The 19,264-nt window shown below is 39.1% G+C and overlaps 2 protein-coding genes across 3 annotated transcripts in view; both read left to right on the top strand.

Moving 5' to 3' along the window:
* The first annotated feature begins 1,384 nt into the window (after positions 1-1,384).
* dvl2 (dishevelled segment polarity protein 2) lies at positions 1,385-17,982 on the top strand. Of its 2 annotated transcripts, XM_060874731.1 has the most exons (16): positions 1,386-1,532; positions 1,671-1,977; positions 7,101-7,170; positions 9,585-9,730; positions 10,864-10,970; positions 11,131-11,260; positions 11,417-11,507; positions 11,583-11,652; positions 12,028-12,167; positions 13,193-13,269; positions 13,358-13,425; positions 13,612-13,734; positions 13,923-14,054; positions 14,232-14,408; positions 14,563-14,781; positions 16,160-17,982. In XM_060874731.1, exons 2-16 carry the CDS (start codon positions 1,817-1,819, stop codon positions 16,690-16,692), a joined length of 2,244 nt encoding a protein of 747 aa, XP_060730714.1. In that variant the 5' UTR covers positions 1,386-1,532; positions 1,671-1,816; the 3' UTR covers positions 16,693-17,982. The 2 variants fall into 2 exon arrangements, with proteins under 2 accessions (XP_060730713.1, XP_060730714.1); XM_060874730.1 differs by having other exon boundaries at positions 1,385-1,977.
* Positions 8,449-19,264, top strand: part of si:dkey-33c9.6 (active breakpoint cluster region-related protein) — a 72,956-nt gene continuing 62,140 nt past the window's right edge. Inside the window, exon 1 of the mRNA XM_060874729.1 lies at positions 8,449-8,455. The gene's annotated coding sequence lies outside the window, so the exon portion shown is untranslated. The remainder of the gene's footprint in view (positions 8,456-19,264) is intronic.

The raw sequence follows: 19,264 nt of genomic DNA, 5'->3' as shown, positions 1-19,264 counted from the left end.
AGAAGAAGAAGAAGAAGAAAATTTCCATTCTGTTTTGAATTTTATACACTGAATACAAGCTTTTTTTTTAATCCTTAGTTTAAATTGAGAAACAGATGACTGATCACTAGCATAATGTGCGAATTGGTCAAAAGTATATGTTAACATATAAATATTGAAAAAAAAAATTAGATTTCTGAATGTGATGTATGTGTACATGTTTATTTCTTTTAACAGGTCTCCTGGTAATAATGAATACAGTACACATTATTCCCTTCTCCAAGTAGGTATTTTATGGTTAAGTTCATGTGAAGGCTGTTTTCTTGATCTGACTGAAAGCTTCACTGCTCTCAGCAAACTGTTTGAGAGTTTCAACCTGTTTTTCATGTCTTAAATAAGATTTACAATAGTAAATATATGTGCAACTTTTAAAGTAAATGGGCACATCAATAAGGCATGTTTAAACAAACCAATAGTAGATCAACTGGAGTGCAAATGAAGACAAATAAGACAGATATGCCGGGCCGGCTATAATGGATTTTCACTAGGATTTTTACACCAATTAATAAACATGAATCCAATGAAGATTCAAATGTCTACCCTCAGTCCCATGTATTTGGGTAAAATTTCAATACACTATTTTGCCCAAAGTATGTGGACACCAGTCACACTCTTTTGTGCTTGTTACACATCCCACTATAAATTTAACCCCCCTTAGCTTTTATGCCAGCATAAAATAATCTGGAAACGCAGTCTACCTGATTTTGTAGAATGGCTGTGGTGATTTGTGCTCACTCTCCCACAAGAGCAGGTCTGGGGTACAATCATTGTTCATCTCATGGCTGTTTAGTGAGGTTGAGCCCAGGGCACTGTGCAGGACAGGAGTTTTTCCCATAACAACTTGTCTAACCATGTCATCATGGACTTAGCGTCATACTGGATCAGATTTAGGCCTCTTAGACTAAAAAGGGTAAAAAACAAAATATAAATAATATGCAAAGGTGCAGTTCAGTTCTTTACAGATGTGCCTTGTACGTACTGTATATTACAGTTGTGTATACTGTACAGTTTTTTAACCATAGCAAATATAAATATGTACCATAAAGATATCACGACATTTGTGGCAACAGTTATGTGAATAACCACATATGGGTGTGAAGGTAAGGTGTCCACAAACAAGCTCATAAATCTGTGGCAAAGTTTTCCATAATGTTTGAGACATTCAGTATAAATCGCCTTAAAACTAAAGAGAATTTTATTTAGTTTACAAAAAAAAGGGTTGTATTCTCAGGGCGTGGAATATTCAGCAGTGTTTTACTGTTTTAGTGAGACACAGGGGTATTGGGAATGTCCGGGATAAGTTGGGAATGTCTGGGATAGGTTGGGAATGGGGAGCCGGTCGGGAGCGCGCGTGCATTTGGAGCTGTGTTACGTCACACGCCGCGTTGGCCTGCGCTGGAGAGGGGAAGCGGTGCAGCGCCAGTTCCCCCTCCACTGGTGTTGTTGGAGAAAAGTTGTTGCGGTGGGTAGCTGCCTGGGCCGCCCGAGTAAAAGTAGGCGTCTCGTCTTATTCTCTGTTCAAACAGACAATCTGTAGCGTTAACCAGAAACAGCGGGATGCGTGTTCGAGTTTAAAGACGCGAAGGACGCACGGATTTAGGATTTAAACTTTTCTTTTTTCTTTCTTAAAGCTTTGGCCGAAGAAGCTCGGTAGACTGCGACTCGGGTCGCCCCTTCCTCCTCCTCCTCCACCTCTTGTTAGCTAGCTAGCGTTAGCCGGTTAGCTTCCTCTGCCATACTCCTGAGGAACAAGAGGAGGAAAAAGTGGCTGGAGAAAATGGCAGAAACCAAAATAATCTATCACATTGACGAAGAGGAGACACCGTATTTGGTGAAGATTCCTATAGCGGCGGAAAAAATTACTTTGCTGGATTTCAAACAAGTGTTGAACAAACCGAACTACAAATTCTTCTTCAAGTCTATGGACCAGGACTTCGGGTGAGTGTGTGTTTGAGTGTGTGTGAGAGAGTGTGAGTGTGTGTGAGAGAGTGTAAGTGTAAGTGTGTGTGTGTGTGTGTGTGTGAGAGAGAGAGTGTAAGTGTGTGTGTGTGTGTGTGTGAGAGAGAGAGAGAGTGTGTGTGTGTGTGTGTGTGTGTGTGTGTGTGTGTGTGGAGGATGGACATGAGCCCAAGCCTAGCGCAACAAAGTGACCAGAGAAACTTTGCACTTTTCATCCTGTGATATAACAGTATCCAAGAAAGTGTTACTGTGATTAACAAACCCGGTTGTTTACCAGGCACCGAGGAGACCGAACTTTTTATAGTGTATTGTTTGAAGGTAGCAAAGGATCATTGCAGAAATATGTGCATCCGACTTGAGGGTCAAACTAATTATACATGTGACTTTAGAAAGAGCTTGGTGAAAACACGGTCTAATCACTTACATGTATGTTATTTCTTTGGTTTAAATGACATACGAATCTATACAACATAAACAACACACTGTGAGTATAAACCTGGAGAGAGAAAACACTGGATCATGGTCAGACTAGAGCACTTTAATTTCCTAGACTACATAAAGGGGAGAAAACTTTTTTTTTGGCAAGACTCCCCTAATTTCAATTCCTCTCTCGTGTGTCATATTGAGAATCCTCCTTTCTTTACTTTTTAGGGTGAATGCCAAGTCTCTTTGGGCTCTTTTCTTCCTCTCTTTATCCTGAATGTGGCCTTATTAAGCTCATGCAGTACTGTGGACCTGTCAGAAATGTCTCACATGGACCAAAACTCTTCTATCATTTGGTGGAAATACGTGTAGTATTCTTATTACTAAAGTTTAGCCTATTTATGAGTAAGTTTAGTAAGTAAATGATTTGTCAGAGACCATGTAAAAAAAATATATACATGTTTTAATGTTAAAACAATAAAATGCAAAAAAAAAATAAGTTAATTTCCATCTGTAGCTCCTAGGCAGGTAAACAGAGATAAACAATACATAATAATACATTAGATATGTATATTAGAGAAGCGTAATGATCTACATCGTATAGGCAGCATCAGTACAATTAGTACTTTTGGTTCAAATCACTTCAATCTTCAATCTTTGTTGACATCCAAAAAGCACAAAATTCTGATGCATATGATGTCCACAATCCTTAAAAATACATTTGGGGAATTTGATGTCACTAATCAGCTAGTGAGGTGGGATCACCAGTTCCAATTTTTATTGTCCATCCAGAAAGGATTGAAGTTCAGGGTCATTTCATCAGTCCTTTTTCCTTGTCAAAACCAGACATTGGAGACAATCTTCAACAAAAATTCTTTGACAAATCTACTTTAGGCTTTGCAGCCCTGATAACATAGACTGGAAATATACGCAGTACTGAGTACTTTTATTCTCCAACATAAAATAACACCTTAAAGCTGCTTAATGATTCTAATGCTAAGAGGCATTTTGTTGCTATGTACCTGTACAATACCTGTAAGTATCTATCTATCTATCCATCCATCCATCCATCCATTCAATGGCAAATAATATATTCAGTTTTGATGTAGCATCCACCATGTTGCTCCTAAATTCCTTCAACTCCATTTGGAATAATTGCTCTTCGTCACTGTTGCCAGGGATTTCAAATAAAAGATCACCCCTGTGTCTGTACCAGTAAGGACCTTTCCGTCAAGTACATTAAGGGGTACCTGTGAGCTTCCTTTGAACCTCAGGAAAAAACCCAGTACACACTGTGAACTTCATGGAGGACCTGAAATGTACCATTCTGGATATGACTCAGTAGTATGTATATATAATGAACCTTTAGTAAGGAGACTACTACTGTCACTGAAGGTAAAGCAGTGATTACAGCATTTAAATTTCAGGAATAGTTTTGTATTTCCTTGTAGTTGTTCTGTGGTTGCTTTGTGGTGTCGAGTAGCCTATGCTCTATGTGTGTGTATGTGCGTGATGTGTGTTATTGTTAAAGTGCAGAAATGCATAGATGGGCTGTAAGGTGATATGGTGGTGGAGGGGAACGTAGGGAAGTAGGATCACTCTGATGCTGCTGTTTTGATTTGCTGTGCGCAGAGCCAGCTGTCAGCCTGCCTGTGTGTGGTAGAGAAGGTTTGGAGCGTGGTGTGTGTGGTGTCGGGGGTGTAGTGGAGTTGGAGAGAGGCCATTTGCTGGGTGTCTGGGCAGAATCAACACAACGAGGGCAGAGTGAGCGAGCATGCGAGAGAGAGAGAGACAGAGAGAGACGGACGAAAGGATGGGGGATGGTTGTCGATGGTTGCCACTTTCATCTTGTCTCATTCTTAATGTATTTTCCGCAGCACTGTAGCCTTGGATTTGAGCAAGATCATTCCTCTCCCTCTCTCCGATGCATATCTCTGTTCCCACATTCTCTTGCGCTTCAGTCTATTTTTGAACCGCCATATCTCGTAACCTCGATTTAAGAAGTATGCTGGAGTGCATTGAGCTCAGGAAGTATGAGAAATCAGCACTTTTTGTGGCTAAGATTAGGGGAGAAATTGAATTAATTTTTAATCATTTATTTCATTTTAAACATTTCTTTCATTTGTTGAGGAATTGCTCTGTTTTTTTTGAACATTTGTGTCCCCTTTCTTTGAGAATAACAATGAGTAATACATAGATTTTCTCAAGTGTTTCAGTATGTCCAAGATTTTAGAGTATGTTCAACAGCACCAGATAAGGCTCATTAGTTTTTTTTTGCTCAGTCACGGTATTGTTGGATGGAAGAGTTCTAAAGTGTGATGTGAAATAAACTGTTGTAGATATAGTTTGGCTGCAGAGCATCAGGAGGAATGTGGCATAAGCCTATCCCCCTTTCTCACTGAAAAGTTGTTATACACACACGCACATATATACAGGTTTGTACACACTAAATATGACAGTCACGTTTGTTAAACTAACCTCATGTTTACATGAAGAAAACAGCCTTGTTTGCTTGTGGCTGTAATTTTATTGGCAACAGGCTGAGCACAATGTGACTGTGGTAATGTCTGTATTCAATGCACATGCTTTCAAACACTGATGCTTTTACTGAATAAAATCCCGCAGTGGCTTTCTTCAACAACACGATCCATAACTCCATGTAAGTGATAAGAAATGTAATGTCCCAGACTAAAATAAATAAATTGACCATGACCCATTCATCTTACCCAACAATAAAAAAGTAATATTTAATATGAATTAATTATTCTAAAGTAAAATATTAAATAATATAAGTATTCTGAATATAAACACAGATGAAAACAAGTGAATTACATAAGGGAAAGTGCATATTTTTTGTGAATTACTTTAGATAGCACTCAGTCTCATCAATAATCTGATCATCATCTGGTTTTAAAAGTAAACTGATTATTTGGGGGGGGCACGGTGGCTTAGTGATTAGCACGTTCGCCTCACACCTCCAGGGTTGGGGGTTCGATTCCCGCCTCCGCCTTGTGGGAGTGGAGTTTGCATGTTCTCCCCGTGCCTCGGGGGTTTCCTCCGGGTACTCCCGTTTTCTCCCCCGGTCCAAAGACATGCATGGTAGTTTGATTGGCATCTCTGGAAAATTGTCCGTAGTGTGTGATTGTGTGAGTGAATGAGAGTGTGTGTGTGCCCTGCGATGGGTTGGCACTCCGTCCAGGGTGTATCCTGCCTTGATGCCCAATGACGCCTGAGATAGGCACAGGCTCCCCGTGACCAGAGGTAGTTCGGATAAGCAGTAGAAAATGAGTGAGTGAGAGTGATTATTTGAGTGTTCATGTGAACAACATGCTGTGTGAACCTTAAGAAGGTTTAAAGCTGTTATCAGTTTATTTACGTTTGCATTCATTCATATGTTTATGTTCAGTAACTGCCTGGGTAGCAGTTTTACAGGATGTAGTCATGGCTTCAGGTGTCTCTGAGGAAGCACACACTAGCCCATATCCTCCTCTGTTGGTATCTGTTGTGGGATAGGATAGCGGAGCACTATGGCTGATGGGAACTGGCAAACATTGGTATTGGACTGGTGAGAGAATGCAGGATAATAAATAAGCATGGACATTCAGTTGTCTAAGTAATGTTGACATTCTAAGTCATAGATTAATTTTAGACATTTATTTTCTGCCATAATGAAGACTCCCTAATGCACACCGTGTTAAATTTTATTAACTGTACTACACACAGGTGACAAATTAGCGACAAAACCAGTAACACTCTTATTCTGTGCAGGGGCACAGTACTGATATTATTTTTTGCAATAGAGCATTTTAAAGACCGAATTCTTGTAGCGTGGTTGAGAACCTTTGCCTTAGTGGGAAGAGACGCTGCAAATTAATACAAAGCTCCTCTGACTAATCACCTTTATCCTATAATGAGGCATTTCTGTCGTGATGGGAGTGTCCCATTCCAGGATTACTGTGTGTTATTGAAATAACAAAGAAATAGTGTACGCAGAATAAAATGTATTTGGAGTGAGTTTTTTTATTTATTTTTTTAATTTATGGCATGAACAAAGTTATGTGCAAAATGGCAAAAAAAACAACTCTTACTGCTGAAGGTATTTGCTGAAATCCCCCAACCCGTCCCACCCATTTTCTCTCCCAATCACCTGCCAGTTCCCAACCACTGACCTGTTCTCATGTATCATACGACAGTCTCCATCAGAGGAGGGTGAAGGCTAATCTTCTTGAAAAGCTGCTTATGCTAGGCATCACAGCGCAGTGTAAAACACAGGAAGAGGAATGTTCTTTGCACTCTTCCACATACAAGAGTCCACAGCTGCCCGTGATCGGTTACTATCTGTTACTATGATTTAAACATGTGGATTCACCAGTCACCATTAATGAGTCATTACCAGCTCACCAGTCGTGAGGAATCAGTATTGCTTCAATTGATTTGCTAAGGTACCACATGTTTTGAATGCAGTTCATATTGACTCAAGATCAAAGATCACTGGAGGATAAAAACGTTCTTAAAAATGTCACCATTATGGAGCAGCAGAAGCTCATAGGATGCTTTATGTTGCTATGACGATGAGGGTAATGGATCAGAATCGGGTATTGACGTGAAGTTACTGCATTTAAACGTGAAACATGGGGTTAGCGATTAATCCTTTACTGATTCAATACTTCTCTTTCCAGAGTGGTCAAGGAAGAGATTTCTGATGACAACGCAAAGCTGCCTTGCTTTAATGGACGAGTGGTTTCCTGGGTATGTTCCTTCATTTCCTGCATTTTCTTGTATCTTTTGTATTCGCACTTCTTTCATTAAACGCTTACTACATCAGGTGATTGGGATTCTAAGGAAAACTTTTTTCTGAGTTGAGCTTGAAGCCTTTTTCTAGAAATTTGTAGTAAACTTGAATTGTTTAACTGAAACGCAGCAGCACTCTTATCCACCTTTTCAACTCCATTTGTTTAGTTTCTTAATCTAACCCTAAAGAGCTCCAAGTGTCTGGCTTTGCCATTCACACTGAAACCCATTCTGTGCTAGAAGTTTCCAGTGAAAAGCCTGCTCTCAAATCAAAAGGCTTGGATGAAACTAAACCCAGTGAGACAGAAACGTTATACCAGCATCAGGATATTTCATGTGCATTGGAGAGCGAGTGCACAATAGCACTGAATCCATTAACCCTATTAAAAAGGCTGGTGAATACATGTGATTTCCTCCCTTTAAAGGTCCTTAGCCTCTCATCAACTCTTAAATTGAATTATTTTATGCTTTTTAAAAGATTAAGGTGGTTGATAACATATACCAAGTTAAGTAATAATAATAATAATCATTTGAATAGCAAAGGTGTAGTTAATAAACTCAAGTAGTTTTAAATAGGACTAACTGCCTCAGGCAGAACAAAGTCATTTCTTGTACACTGACAGCTATTGAAGTGCTGATTTATTTGTTTTCTTTATTTTTCATTCTGAGACATTGGATATTTGTGACCTGCAGCCCTGTGTGTGCTATTTCTCACAAATATCTTTCCATGTACCCAATGTATTACACACACTATCTGAACTCATCATCCCAAGAAAGTCTTTTCATTAAACATAGAGTACAGAGTACACAGATCTCTGTGTATTAGAGAAAGAGAATTTGTTCTATCTTTTCTGTTTTAGTAAGTAATAGCTATAACAAATGTGCATAATGTACGTTTTTTGGATTCTGTGGTAAAGCATGGTGCTCATTTCTGTTTAAGGCTTTTGTTTGATGTTTGATTTCTCGACAGGTTTGGCCAGGTTAAAACCGCAACTGAATTTTCAGTTTTTATCCTACTGCAACTAAATGGAATGCTGCAGTGCTTTTAGCCTCATTTCTAGCCTTCTCTACTACATTAAAGACATTCAAGAATTTGCTTGGAGGAAGAAATAGAACAAAAAAAAACCCCTAGATTTTTATTACTCATTTTTTTCTAATTACTCAAAACCACTAACACTAACTGGGCTGTTGCTGAATCTTTTTAAAACTGTGATTAAACTGTGATTTCAAAAGTATACACACCTCACTTTAATGGTCTCATGGCCAGAAGAAGAGTGTTTACAAAGTAAAAGGAGGAGAAAAAAAGTAACATCCTGTCTGCCATTTTTACGGTCATCGTGCCCATATACTCAAATGCCACTGGTCTCTGTCTGACCTGAACTAATCACTGGTGAGAGAAACTGTCACATGGATCAGCATACAATTTTATTTATTTACGATTAAATACTACTTTACAGGTCTATGGTGTTTTGGTCATCTCAAAAATGTGGTGCCTCAGACAGAGCCTCATGGCAGTAGCAGGCTGTGTTTGTCTCGCATCCTTGTTTTCACTGAGCGTGAGTTTAAATGTGAGATGATTGAGCGCTGCACTTGAAGACTCAAAAGCTCACTAAAGCATTAGAACTGGCTCCACTCTAATAAATGCTCATTTGAAACCAGACCTGTGGACCATGACTTTACACACAATAACCTTATTTCACAGGGTTAAGAAAGTTCTTTGATTGCATGCAGTACAGTTTATCAGATATATTTATTTACTTTGAGTGAGAAAGCGCCTACATAGAGCCTCAGACTTCCGGGCATGAATCCCAGCCAGCAGGAGCTGGACAGCTTGACCCGCTCTTATAGATTACACTCCATTACTTTTATTTTTCACTTGATTATCTCTGAAATTTCGGTTGACGTTAAAAGCATTTGAAAGCGTCTACTCTGCGTTCAATACTGAAGTATACTGCTTTTTGCTTTCTGTGTGTCATGCTCAGGAAAAGAAGATAAAACTATGAAACAAACAGCACATGCAACAGCTATGTAAACTCTTATATGTATTTTGACAATCAGTTTTCTTTGTATATTTTTACTGTTATGGTACCATTCAGTATCACTTCTTACCTACAGACTAACTGCCACCTTTACCTGGACTTTAAAAGGATGCATTTATAAAGCCATATTTTTTTTTTTTAATTGTGGAGTGTGATTCTACTCGCAGTGTTTTTATCTAATAAACCACCACAAATGACTTTTGACAGTGTGACAATGAAATAAACTGTGTCACTGTCTTATCCAAGGTCAACCCCTGGTATTTTGGAAAATATGCTAGTATTTGAACATTAAATTAGCTTGTCTTGATTATCTTTTTTATTTTTTATTTTTAGCTTGTGTCGTCAGATGTTCCTGCAGCAGAACCTGCGCCACCTCCAGTGGAGGTCCGAGCTCAACCATCACCTCCTCCTCCCCCGCTTCCTCCTCCTCCAGCTGAGAGGACTGGGGGCATCGGAGACTCAAGACCTCCCTCATTCCAGTAGGCATTTTCAACATCTCCTAGACCCTTTTACTTTAATAGTGTTGACCCAGGGATTTGTCCCTGGCACAGCATCATGATCTCAGTCAACAGTGTTGTTTAAAGTTGGTGCAATGAAGGGACAATATTTACATGTATTTATTCCAACTATGCACCACTGTACTGGACTTCGCCCACACAACTCGCTGGCACAAATTGTTTCTTTGCCAAAGTTGCTGAACAAATTCATCTAAATACTGAGGTGTGTTGATGTATTATGTATGCATTTCAGTTTTTATAGCAAGCTTCACAGTGAACATGGACTAATGATAGAAAGAAAAAAAAGAGTAATAGATATGCACAAACTTATGGAAAAAATGCTGGCTTGGGCTGTACCTTGCTCAAGGAAACCACAGCAGCAGATTAGCTACACCATGAGCAAATGGTATAAAGAAATGATAATCTACTCGATGTTTTTCTTTCGTTTTGATTAGTGTGTGTGCTGTTAAGTCACATCTCTGATTTACTTTAAAATATACTGTTTAGCTATGCAAATGTGTCTTTAAAATGTCATAACTGTGGGATTTGTTCTGTCTTACTGATTTAAATTCATTTGCAAAGTTTTCTGGTATAAATCTGCATTCAAAAACTTATACAAATTGTGGTTAATCAAGGTGGATTCACTTCATACAATTCAATGTCAAGGTGAAGCTTTCTGTATTTTTATAGATCCTAGTATGTTATATTGTCCCCCAAATCACATTAGCTAGTGTCTGTGAATGCTAAATAACTGGATGCTGTTTAAAGCATATCAAAAAGGTTTTGAAAGGGATAGACATCTTCGCTACGTTTGTCTCATACTTTCAATACAAAACTAGGACTAGGGTTAGTGTTGGTGTTTAATTTGGGACAAATTTAAAATATGAATTACTTTGAATAAAAGCTTAATAACCGCTTTTCCTGTTGATTTTGCTAAAGCTCTGTGGATCTGCACATCCAACACTTCATACACTAACAACAGTGTTGCCATGTTTTGCTAAATATTGGCAGCTTTAGGATCATCTTTGATCATTATACAGTTTATACAAGTTATTTAAAGTCGCATACTCCATAGCATGAAATGAATGCGTGTGTGTGTTTACTTGGTGTTGCAGTCCGAACGCTGCAGGCAGTGTGGAGACCCTGGATGAACAGACAGAGACGGAGTCTGTCGTGTCCTTCAGGAGAGAGAGGCCTCGCCACAGAGAGAGCATGGAGCACGGTGAGATAGGACCTGTGTCCTGTCAGATATTAAACTGTTGATCTGAATATTTATAAGCAACATCTATATCAGTCTTCTATGTATCTCACTCTTACTCATTTTCCTCCTGCCTCTTTTTTTTTTTTCCTTTTTCATTTTTACTTTTACTAATATTTACTAGGTCCACGTATAAATGGGCAGTCACGTATGGAAAGGCACTTGGCAGGTTATGAAAGTGCTACCACAGTGATGAGCAGTGAACTGGAAACCACCAGCTTCTGTGATTCAGATGATGATGACACCATGAGCAGGTTAGGGGCAGATGGGAAACACAAGAAAGGAAGCACTGAAGCTTGGGCTGTTATGATTTTTTAAAAACTGAACATTATGAGTCATTGTTTAAATGATGTGGTGTTTCTGATTTATTTTCTCTGTGTGCCTGATGCTGAGGTTAATGTTGTGCACAGGTTTAGTAGTTCAACAGAACAGAGCACTGCCTCTAGACTGCTAAAGCGCCACCGCAGACGCAGGAAACAGCGTCCTCCAAGGCTGGAGAGGGTACTGTGCACTTTTATCATCAGACCTGAGTTTTTGCGATTCTGTTTTCTTACTATTTTTCTTACTTTTTTGCAGGCATCATCCTTTAGTAGTGTGACAGACTCAACTATGTCTCTGAATATCATCACAGTCACTCTTAATATGGGTTAGTACGTTTCAGTGCATTCAGATTCAAGGGAATTTCTCTTGGGGCAAACGCTTGTTTAGTTTTTTTAATCTGGTCTTATCTGTTTACTTTTACCAACACACTGTTTCAGAAAGTATTGAAAATGTTTCTATAACATCAGCAGCAACTATTTTTATAACTGCAGCTCCAGCTAGGTTCATGTTACTTCGCTTTACCTCAGGATGCATGACATTGCCTTTCCGATATTTCTTTTCCCTGTTAAAACATAACTTCTTGCATTTTATTCCTTATATATTGTCCTTGTGCATATTAAAGGTCTGATTGCTGATGTTCCTTAAAAGTCTTGACTGGTTACCCAACTGCTGTGTTTATTTTCATGTATGTGTTTAACAGAGAAGTATAATTTCCTGGGCATCAGTATTGTGGGACAGAGTAATGAGAGAGGTGACGGAGGCATCTATATTGGCTCTATAATGAAGGGAGGGGCAGTAGCTGCTGATGGGCGAATCGAGCCTGGGGACATGCTGCTTCAGGTGAGAGAGAAATTAGGTGTTGGTTTGAATGTGAGAGAGAAGCAGGGCAGAGAATTTTGGAAGAACAGGTGTAGGTGTGACTTAAAGTGTGAACTACCTGTTAATGAATCATTCGTCTGTTCATTGTTTTAAAAGATCATGGGGTTGTGTTACAATGTGTGGTTTGAATATCAGTTCATACCTACACACACGCACACTCACACACACGCACATAATCGGGGCAGGTTTCAGATAGCTGGGTGGGATGTCAATGTATGATCTACTCACTGAGCATTTAATTTGGAAAAACTGTTCACCAGCACATTCATGCAATGATCTAATCACCCAATCGTGTGCAGCCGTCTAATGCATAACAGGGATGTGGAACTTCATGGATGTGGTGTAATGGTGTGGGGAATTTTCTTGGCACACTTTGGGCCAATTAATACCCATGAATCACTGAATTCCACAGCTTACTTGAGTATTGTTACTGACTGTGTGCTTCCCTTCATGGCCACAATTGACCATTTAATAATATCTTACACGCTGATAATACACCATGATAGTTTCAAGACCATCCAGACACCAAATTCGAATCCAGTAGAACACTTTTTGGATGTGGTAGAACAGGAGATTCACAACATGAAATTGCCCTTGAAAAATCTGCAGCAATTATATGATGCAGTCATGTCAATATGGACCTTAGAATTTAGACCTTGGAAATTAGAAATTTCCCTACTGTGGACGAATAAAGGTACATCTTACCACCAGCTCAGAGGAATGTTTTCAACATCCTGTGGAATCCATGCTGTGAAGAATTCCAGTATTATTATAATACATAATTTATTGCTTAGTGAGTGTCTATTAGAAACAGGATTTACAGCCCTGTGACTATAGATGAACAGTGTGTCTGAATGGAAATAGAAATTCTTATATTTAATCTGATTGGCTATCTAATCGAATTTAAGAATTGTTTTATAGTTGATGAGCTTTGCATAGGAAGTGGTGTAATGTGGTATACTGTGAAATGTACTTTTTCTTCACAGGTAAATGATATTAATTTTGAGAACATGAGCAATGATGACGCAGTCAGGGTTCTACGGGAGATTGTGCACAAACCAGGGTGAGGCATCTACTGTTTTTTGTGCATGTGGAGGCAAACGAATATATATAGCATTAACATGACTTGCGTGTTCCTAAACGTGTTTCAGACCTATCACTCTGACAGTGGCTAAATGCTGGGACCCATCACCTCAAGGCTACTTTACACTTCCACGTAGTAAGTCACTTCAAATTCAATTTAAAATTGCACTATTATATTAAGTGATTTTATGAGGGTCAGATTACCTTGTATTGCATGTTGATTGCATTTGTTACTTAGCACATGAGCTTTACAGGAAGTACATAAAGAAAGATAGAAATAATATATGGTGTGAGCGGTTTCTTGTTTCCCTTATTTTGCCAGATGAGCCCATCCGACCTATAGACCCTGCAGCCTGGGTCACTCACTCAGTAGCCATGACGGGAGCGTACCCACCTTACCCAGGCAGTACAATCACATCCAGCTCATCTGTCACTGAGACTGAACGTATGAATATATCGTATTTAAACTCTTTTCCTTTTGGTCGTTAACTTGTCAACGTTTGTTGATTGCTTCTCATTCTCTGATTTTCGAAGTTATCTTCTACATATTCCCACCCCACGCTTTTTTCACTTCTTTAAGGCTTTCGCTTATCTCGTGTGCCTCATATTATTCTTGTTGTGATTTATCAATAGGTTTTGATGAGTTTAACCTGTCTCTCCACTCTGATATGGCATCTGTGGCAAAGGCTATGGCCTCTCCTGAGTCAGGTCTAGAAGTGAGAGACAGAATGTGGCTAAAGATTACTATCCCTAATGCCTTCTTGGGTAAGAATATGTTTTGAAGTAGTCTTTTTATTTAAGCAGGTATTCCTGGCTAATCCTTAGGAATGACTATTTACTGTATCATTAAAAAAAAACATTATTGGTTTACATGTGAATAAAAATAGAGATTACTACTAGTTTAAACTGGCTGAATAGATAACAGTGATTTGTTTTGTGCAGGCTCTGATGTGGTCGAGTGGCTTTACCATCACATAGAGGGCTTTCAGGACCGCAGAGAGGCTCGTAAATATGCCAGTAACCTCCTTAAGGCTGGTTTCATTAGACATACTGTCAATAAGATCACATTCTCTGAGCAGTGCTACTACATCTTTGGAGATTTCAGTGACTGTGAGAATTGTGAGTGTTATCCATTTGATGCTTAAGTCAAACGTATAGTAATTCTGAAACATAACCAACAAATCATTGATTTAGCTTTAATATAACCACCTCTGTTATATTAAATCTTTGAACACACTGGTGTTCTCACTCCTATTCTTTTCTTAAATTTCAGACATGGCTAACCTGTCCCTCAATGATAACGATGGTTCTAGTGGAGCTTCAGACCAAGACACACTGGCCCCTCTCCCATTACCGGGGGCAACACCGTGGCCTCTGCTCCACTCTTTTCCATACCAGTATCCACACCCGTACAACAGCCAGCCGCCTCCGTACCATGAGCTCTCCAGCTACAGTTACGCCCCTGGCAGCACGGGTAGCCAGCACAGTGAGGGTGAGAAACCACGTCTTTCCTGAATCTGTATTCCTATTCTTATGTGATCATCTGTTAGTGCATGGGATTCAGAAGTCAAGCCAAAATGTCACCTGAGGCCCTCTAGTGGCTGGCTGTAGTACAAGCATAAACCCCCCTCAGTCCCAAGTTAGACAATGGGAAAGGATATGGACTTATACATTTCCACGTATTATTTTTGGGAATCGTGTTTAGTTGACCCTCGATAGTGAAATTAATGCATTTTAAAAGAGTTATTCGATAAAAGCGTTTGGTGGATACAGTTTGACAATATGACAGTTATATATACTACCTATGAATGAGCACGTTTAAGTACTACAGCAAAGCCATGTCTTGTTCTTATGATTCTCATAATTTCATTATTTCAAAGCTAGCTGTCTTATACTAATAATACAACAAGCAAACCAACCTGAGGGTAGCAGTGATCGCATAAACAAAAATGATCGTATGACTGTGGCAAACCTCTTCAAGCTACTTAAAGTGTTAGTAATTCCTTTTGAATGAGTGGCACCTAAAAGAGTGCACTTCATTCAGGTTAACTTATTATAACTCATTCTACCTTTTATGAAAATCAGGAAGAGCAGCAAATGTATTATTATTTTTTTTCTTAATTAATCAATTTCTTTGACAATAAGCGAATAAGTTGTATTAAGGGCAAGTGCTGATTACTGTTTACTGGTATATTTTCAATTGGCAGTTTACCCAAGCTACTTATACTTTTGTTTTGTATTGATGGATTTATTTAACTAGCTAGCAAATGGTAGCTCAGTCAGTCATGACTCTAAGGTCACTTTCCATAGAACCGTAATATCAATATTTTAGAAAAAGTGATTTTATAGTACTTTTTTGTATTAATTAATAATGCAGTAATTGCCACTTTGAGATAGAATGTGTGTAAATTGCATTTCAGGTATGTCACAGTGTGTGTGCCCTAATGACTTGAATAAGGTCTGTGTCCATTACTTTGCAGGGGTGCTAGAAGTGGACCTTCTGTGCAAATGGTCGTTTCTGTGCAAATGGCTCCGGTTTTTGCAAGATGCCATCCCCAATTTTAAACAAAAAGTGTTTAAAATAGTACATGGAGAGTAATGGGATAATATCATATAATCATCCACTCATATATACGAACATTGATTTTTAATCAAAAGTTTTAGACCCTCTGTGACCCCCTTTGAATAGGAGTCAAACAAAAGTATAAAAACACTAACTTCACAAGCATTTTGGTGTATTGCAGCATTTGGATATATGGCATATTCTAAGGAAGTGTTTGCACTTCTTGAAGCTGTCTCCTGCCTGCCTGGCATGTGTGAAATTTATGCATTTTAATGACTTAAGGTTTCTTGCTCCTCTGTGTCTTCAGGGAGTCGGAGCAGTGGCTCTACAAGGAGTGAGGGTGAGAGGAGGAGGGGTAGTAAGAGTGGAAGCACTGTGGCTGGCAGCACCCGCGACGACAAATCTCCCAACGGGGGTGGAGCTGACTCGCGCTCAGGCAGCGGCAGTGAATCTGAATATTCCGTGCGTAGTAGCCTAAGGCGGGACCATGGCTCAGCCACACCAAGTGAGCACAGTCATGCTAGTCAGCGCTCACATCATCGGGCACCACCCCCTCATCTAGCCCCATACCCACCTGGCATTCCCATTCCATACAACCCCATGATGGTAATGATGGTACCACAGCATCCACATCCGCACCCAGCACTGGGAGCTCCTCATCCGCAGACAGCTGGCACACAGCTTCACCCGGGCCTGCCTCCACCTAGTAATCCTGGAGGACCACCTGGAGCTCCACCAACACGTGATCTGGCTTCTGTCCCACCTGAGCTCACAGCCTCCAGGCAGTCTTTCCACCTAGCCATGGGAAACCCCAGCGAGTTCTTTGTGGATGTCATGTAAGGAAAGTTAACATAGGATAGGCATGTCTGTGTGTGTGGGATGAGTGAGTGAACCAGTGAGTGCGTGAGTAAATGAATGAATTCTCTATGTGACTTTATCATATAATAACTGTGAGCCTCATTCAGTAAGCGACTGAGATGTAACACTTGGTATTGCTGCAGGATAGCTCTTCATAGTTGGCATCTATCCTTGCCGGCAGGAACAGGGTTTCTGTATAAAGCTGGACGTCTTGCACAACTCAGATTTAGCACATCAAGTCATTTTTAAGTTAGTTCACTCTCACAAACAGGGTCTAGCCTCCCCAACTGCGCTGTTTTTTGTAAACATTTCCTGACACTTTTTTTCCTGCAAATATTTATCAAATAATGCAGGGAGCACTATACTCTGATTAACATAGGAAAATCTCTGAGGCCTCTATATCCTATGAAAATATTTGCCTTGGCCAAATTCATCCTGCCCAAACGCTAGTTCTTTTGATCTTTAAATGCGTTTGGGTTTCTGCATAACCTACCTGCAGAAGTGTGTTTCCGTTTGTTTAAACAATGCAGATTATGAAAATCATGTTTCCCATTAGATACTATTTTCAACAAAGAGCCCATGTATCTAGGATTTTTTTTTTTTTACAGAAATAAAAAATCAAGTTTATAAAGGATTCTGGATGTTTTTGACAAGGCAGCTATGAAGTGGTGTTAGTGAGTTGTATTTTCTTAAATCCTTGCAACCATGAGCTTCCACAGCTAAAACATTTAAACATGAGGTGAAGCTTTTTAACATTATGGTAACTAGTAATGAAGGGCTGTTATTTACAGTACACCTTTGCAGTGTGTAAAACTCATTAATAAATGACGATAAACTAATGTGAAACAGGGTTTGACTTACAGGATTATAAACAGTTTTTTCATGATCATTTTCTCTGGTACTGTGGACTAAAGTTGACTGAGAAGCAATCATGGTCAGAAGCGTTTACCATCAAACACAGCTGCACATGTGGCCAGACTAGAGTTGTGGTACAGACATTGGTACTCTGAGAGGGAGAATTAATGCCAAAAACGGTACTTATGCTGGGTAGAACAGGCAGTTTTTATAATCCACATATTTCACATTTCTACTCATTTTTTTTTGTTTTTAGACTGACAAGCATAATCATTTTTGTATGAATGAATATATGAATATAATCAAAGCATACAGGTGCTAAATGAAGATTGAACAGAACAGTGGCACTTTTGGTGCCATGTTGTTTGTTGTCACTTTCGTGTTTCTTACTCAAAATAAATTTGTAATAGAAGAGAACATTTCTGGACTGACACTCCTTTTTTTCTCCCCAAATATACTGATTGTATTATATTGTTTTTTGACCTAGCCAATGTGTCACTTGCCTATTTGGGTTGTGACAAAACATACATGAAGTAAGTGCAGTCAAGTCTTGGACCCTTTATTAGGCATTGCATGACTTCCTGAAAACCCAAGAATTAAATATATTGCATAAAATTTAACAGAAATAATATCCCTTTTTTCCTTGTGTTGCTTTTTGTAGTGTTTATTAAATATATTAATATATGCATTTTAGAACATTCATTCATGTTCTACCGCTTATCCAAACTACCTCGGGTCACGGGGAGCCCACACACACACACACACACACACACCTTAGAACAATTTTCATCTTATTTGTGCTTTATTCTGTTAGCTGGTGTGGGTCTATACATTTTGACTGATTGTACTCAAGTGGGTTTCCTATGATTTCTTTAGTTTTCCATAAAACCTGATGGTACATGGATTAGCTACTATTAGACATTATTGAATATGTATGTACACTGTTCCCTGTTTGGACAAGCATCCCATCTAGTGTGTATTCCAATCACATGCCCAGTGTTCCCAAGAGAAGCTCTGAATGCTCCATTACCCTGATCAGCATAAACCAGTTACAGAAGATGAATCAGTCAACAAGAGGAAATCCGCTTTATGTCAAAACCTTTGTGCTACTCATGATGCTAAGTGGCCACTCATGATGTAGCTGATACCCTACACACTTCGGAACTGGGGGATGATCTCAGCAACAGTTAAAACAGCTGTCGATATCCTTATTATGCACAATGGAGAAAGGGGATCTATTAATACTGTGGTGGTCACTCAGTGATTTTTAGCAGCTGTCCTGTCTAAAAGTGTGTTGTGTAGTACCACGTGTACAGGTGTGTGTTTTTTATTTATTTATTTATATACACGTATATTACACACACACAGTGTAAGTGTATATACATGTATGTATGTGTGTATATATATACAGTGTATATAGACCCAAAGCATCAGACTTTCACACAGGTCCTAAAAGCAGACAAAGTGATCCCATTCAAACAAAGTAGACACATATAATACTTGGTCATTTTTATTATTCAGGAAAATGTTCCAATATTATATCTGTGAGAGGCAAAAGCATGTGAACATTAGTACTTACTTTCAAGGTCAAATTTTGATTTCAGTCAATGGGATGACAATCATGTTTCCATGAGTGCCCTATTTTATTTAAAGAACAGATATATCAAAGTCTGATGTTCTTGCTGCATGTTTGTGGAAG

The sequence above is a fragment of the Tachysurus vachellii genome, chromosome 7 (genome assembly GCF_030014155.1).
Source record: "Tachysurus vachellii isolate PV-2020 chromosome 7, HZAU_Pvac_v1, whole genome shotgun sequence".
NCBI lineage: Eukaryota > Metazoa > Chordata > Actinopteri > Siluriformes > Bagridae > Tachysurus > Tachysurus vachellii.
Note: the sequence above shows the minus strand (reverse complement) of the source record. Positions and strands in the feature narration are given on the sequence as shown.

Excerpts from the sequence above, each read along its gene's own strand:
- dvl2 (XM_060874730.1), top strand. The coding sequence starts at position 1,817 with ATGGCAGAAACCAAAATAATCTATCACATTGACGAAGAGGAGACACCG. Across the intron at positions 14,409-14,562 it reads TTTCAGTGACTGTGAGAATT|ACATGGCTAACCTGTCCCTC; the intron begins GTGAGTGTTATC and ends CTTAAATTTCAG. Across the intron at positions 14,782-16,159 it reads GGGTAGCCAGCACAGTGAGG|GGAGTCGGAGCAGTGGCTCT; the intron begins GTGAGAAACCAC and ends CTGTGTCTTCAG.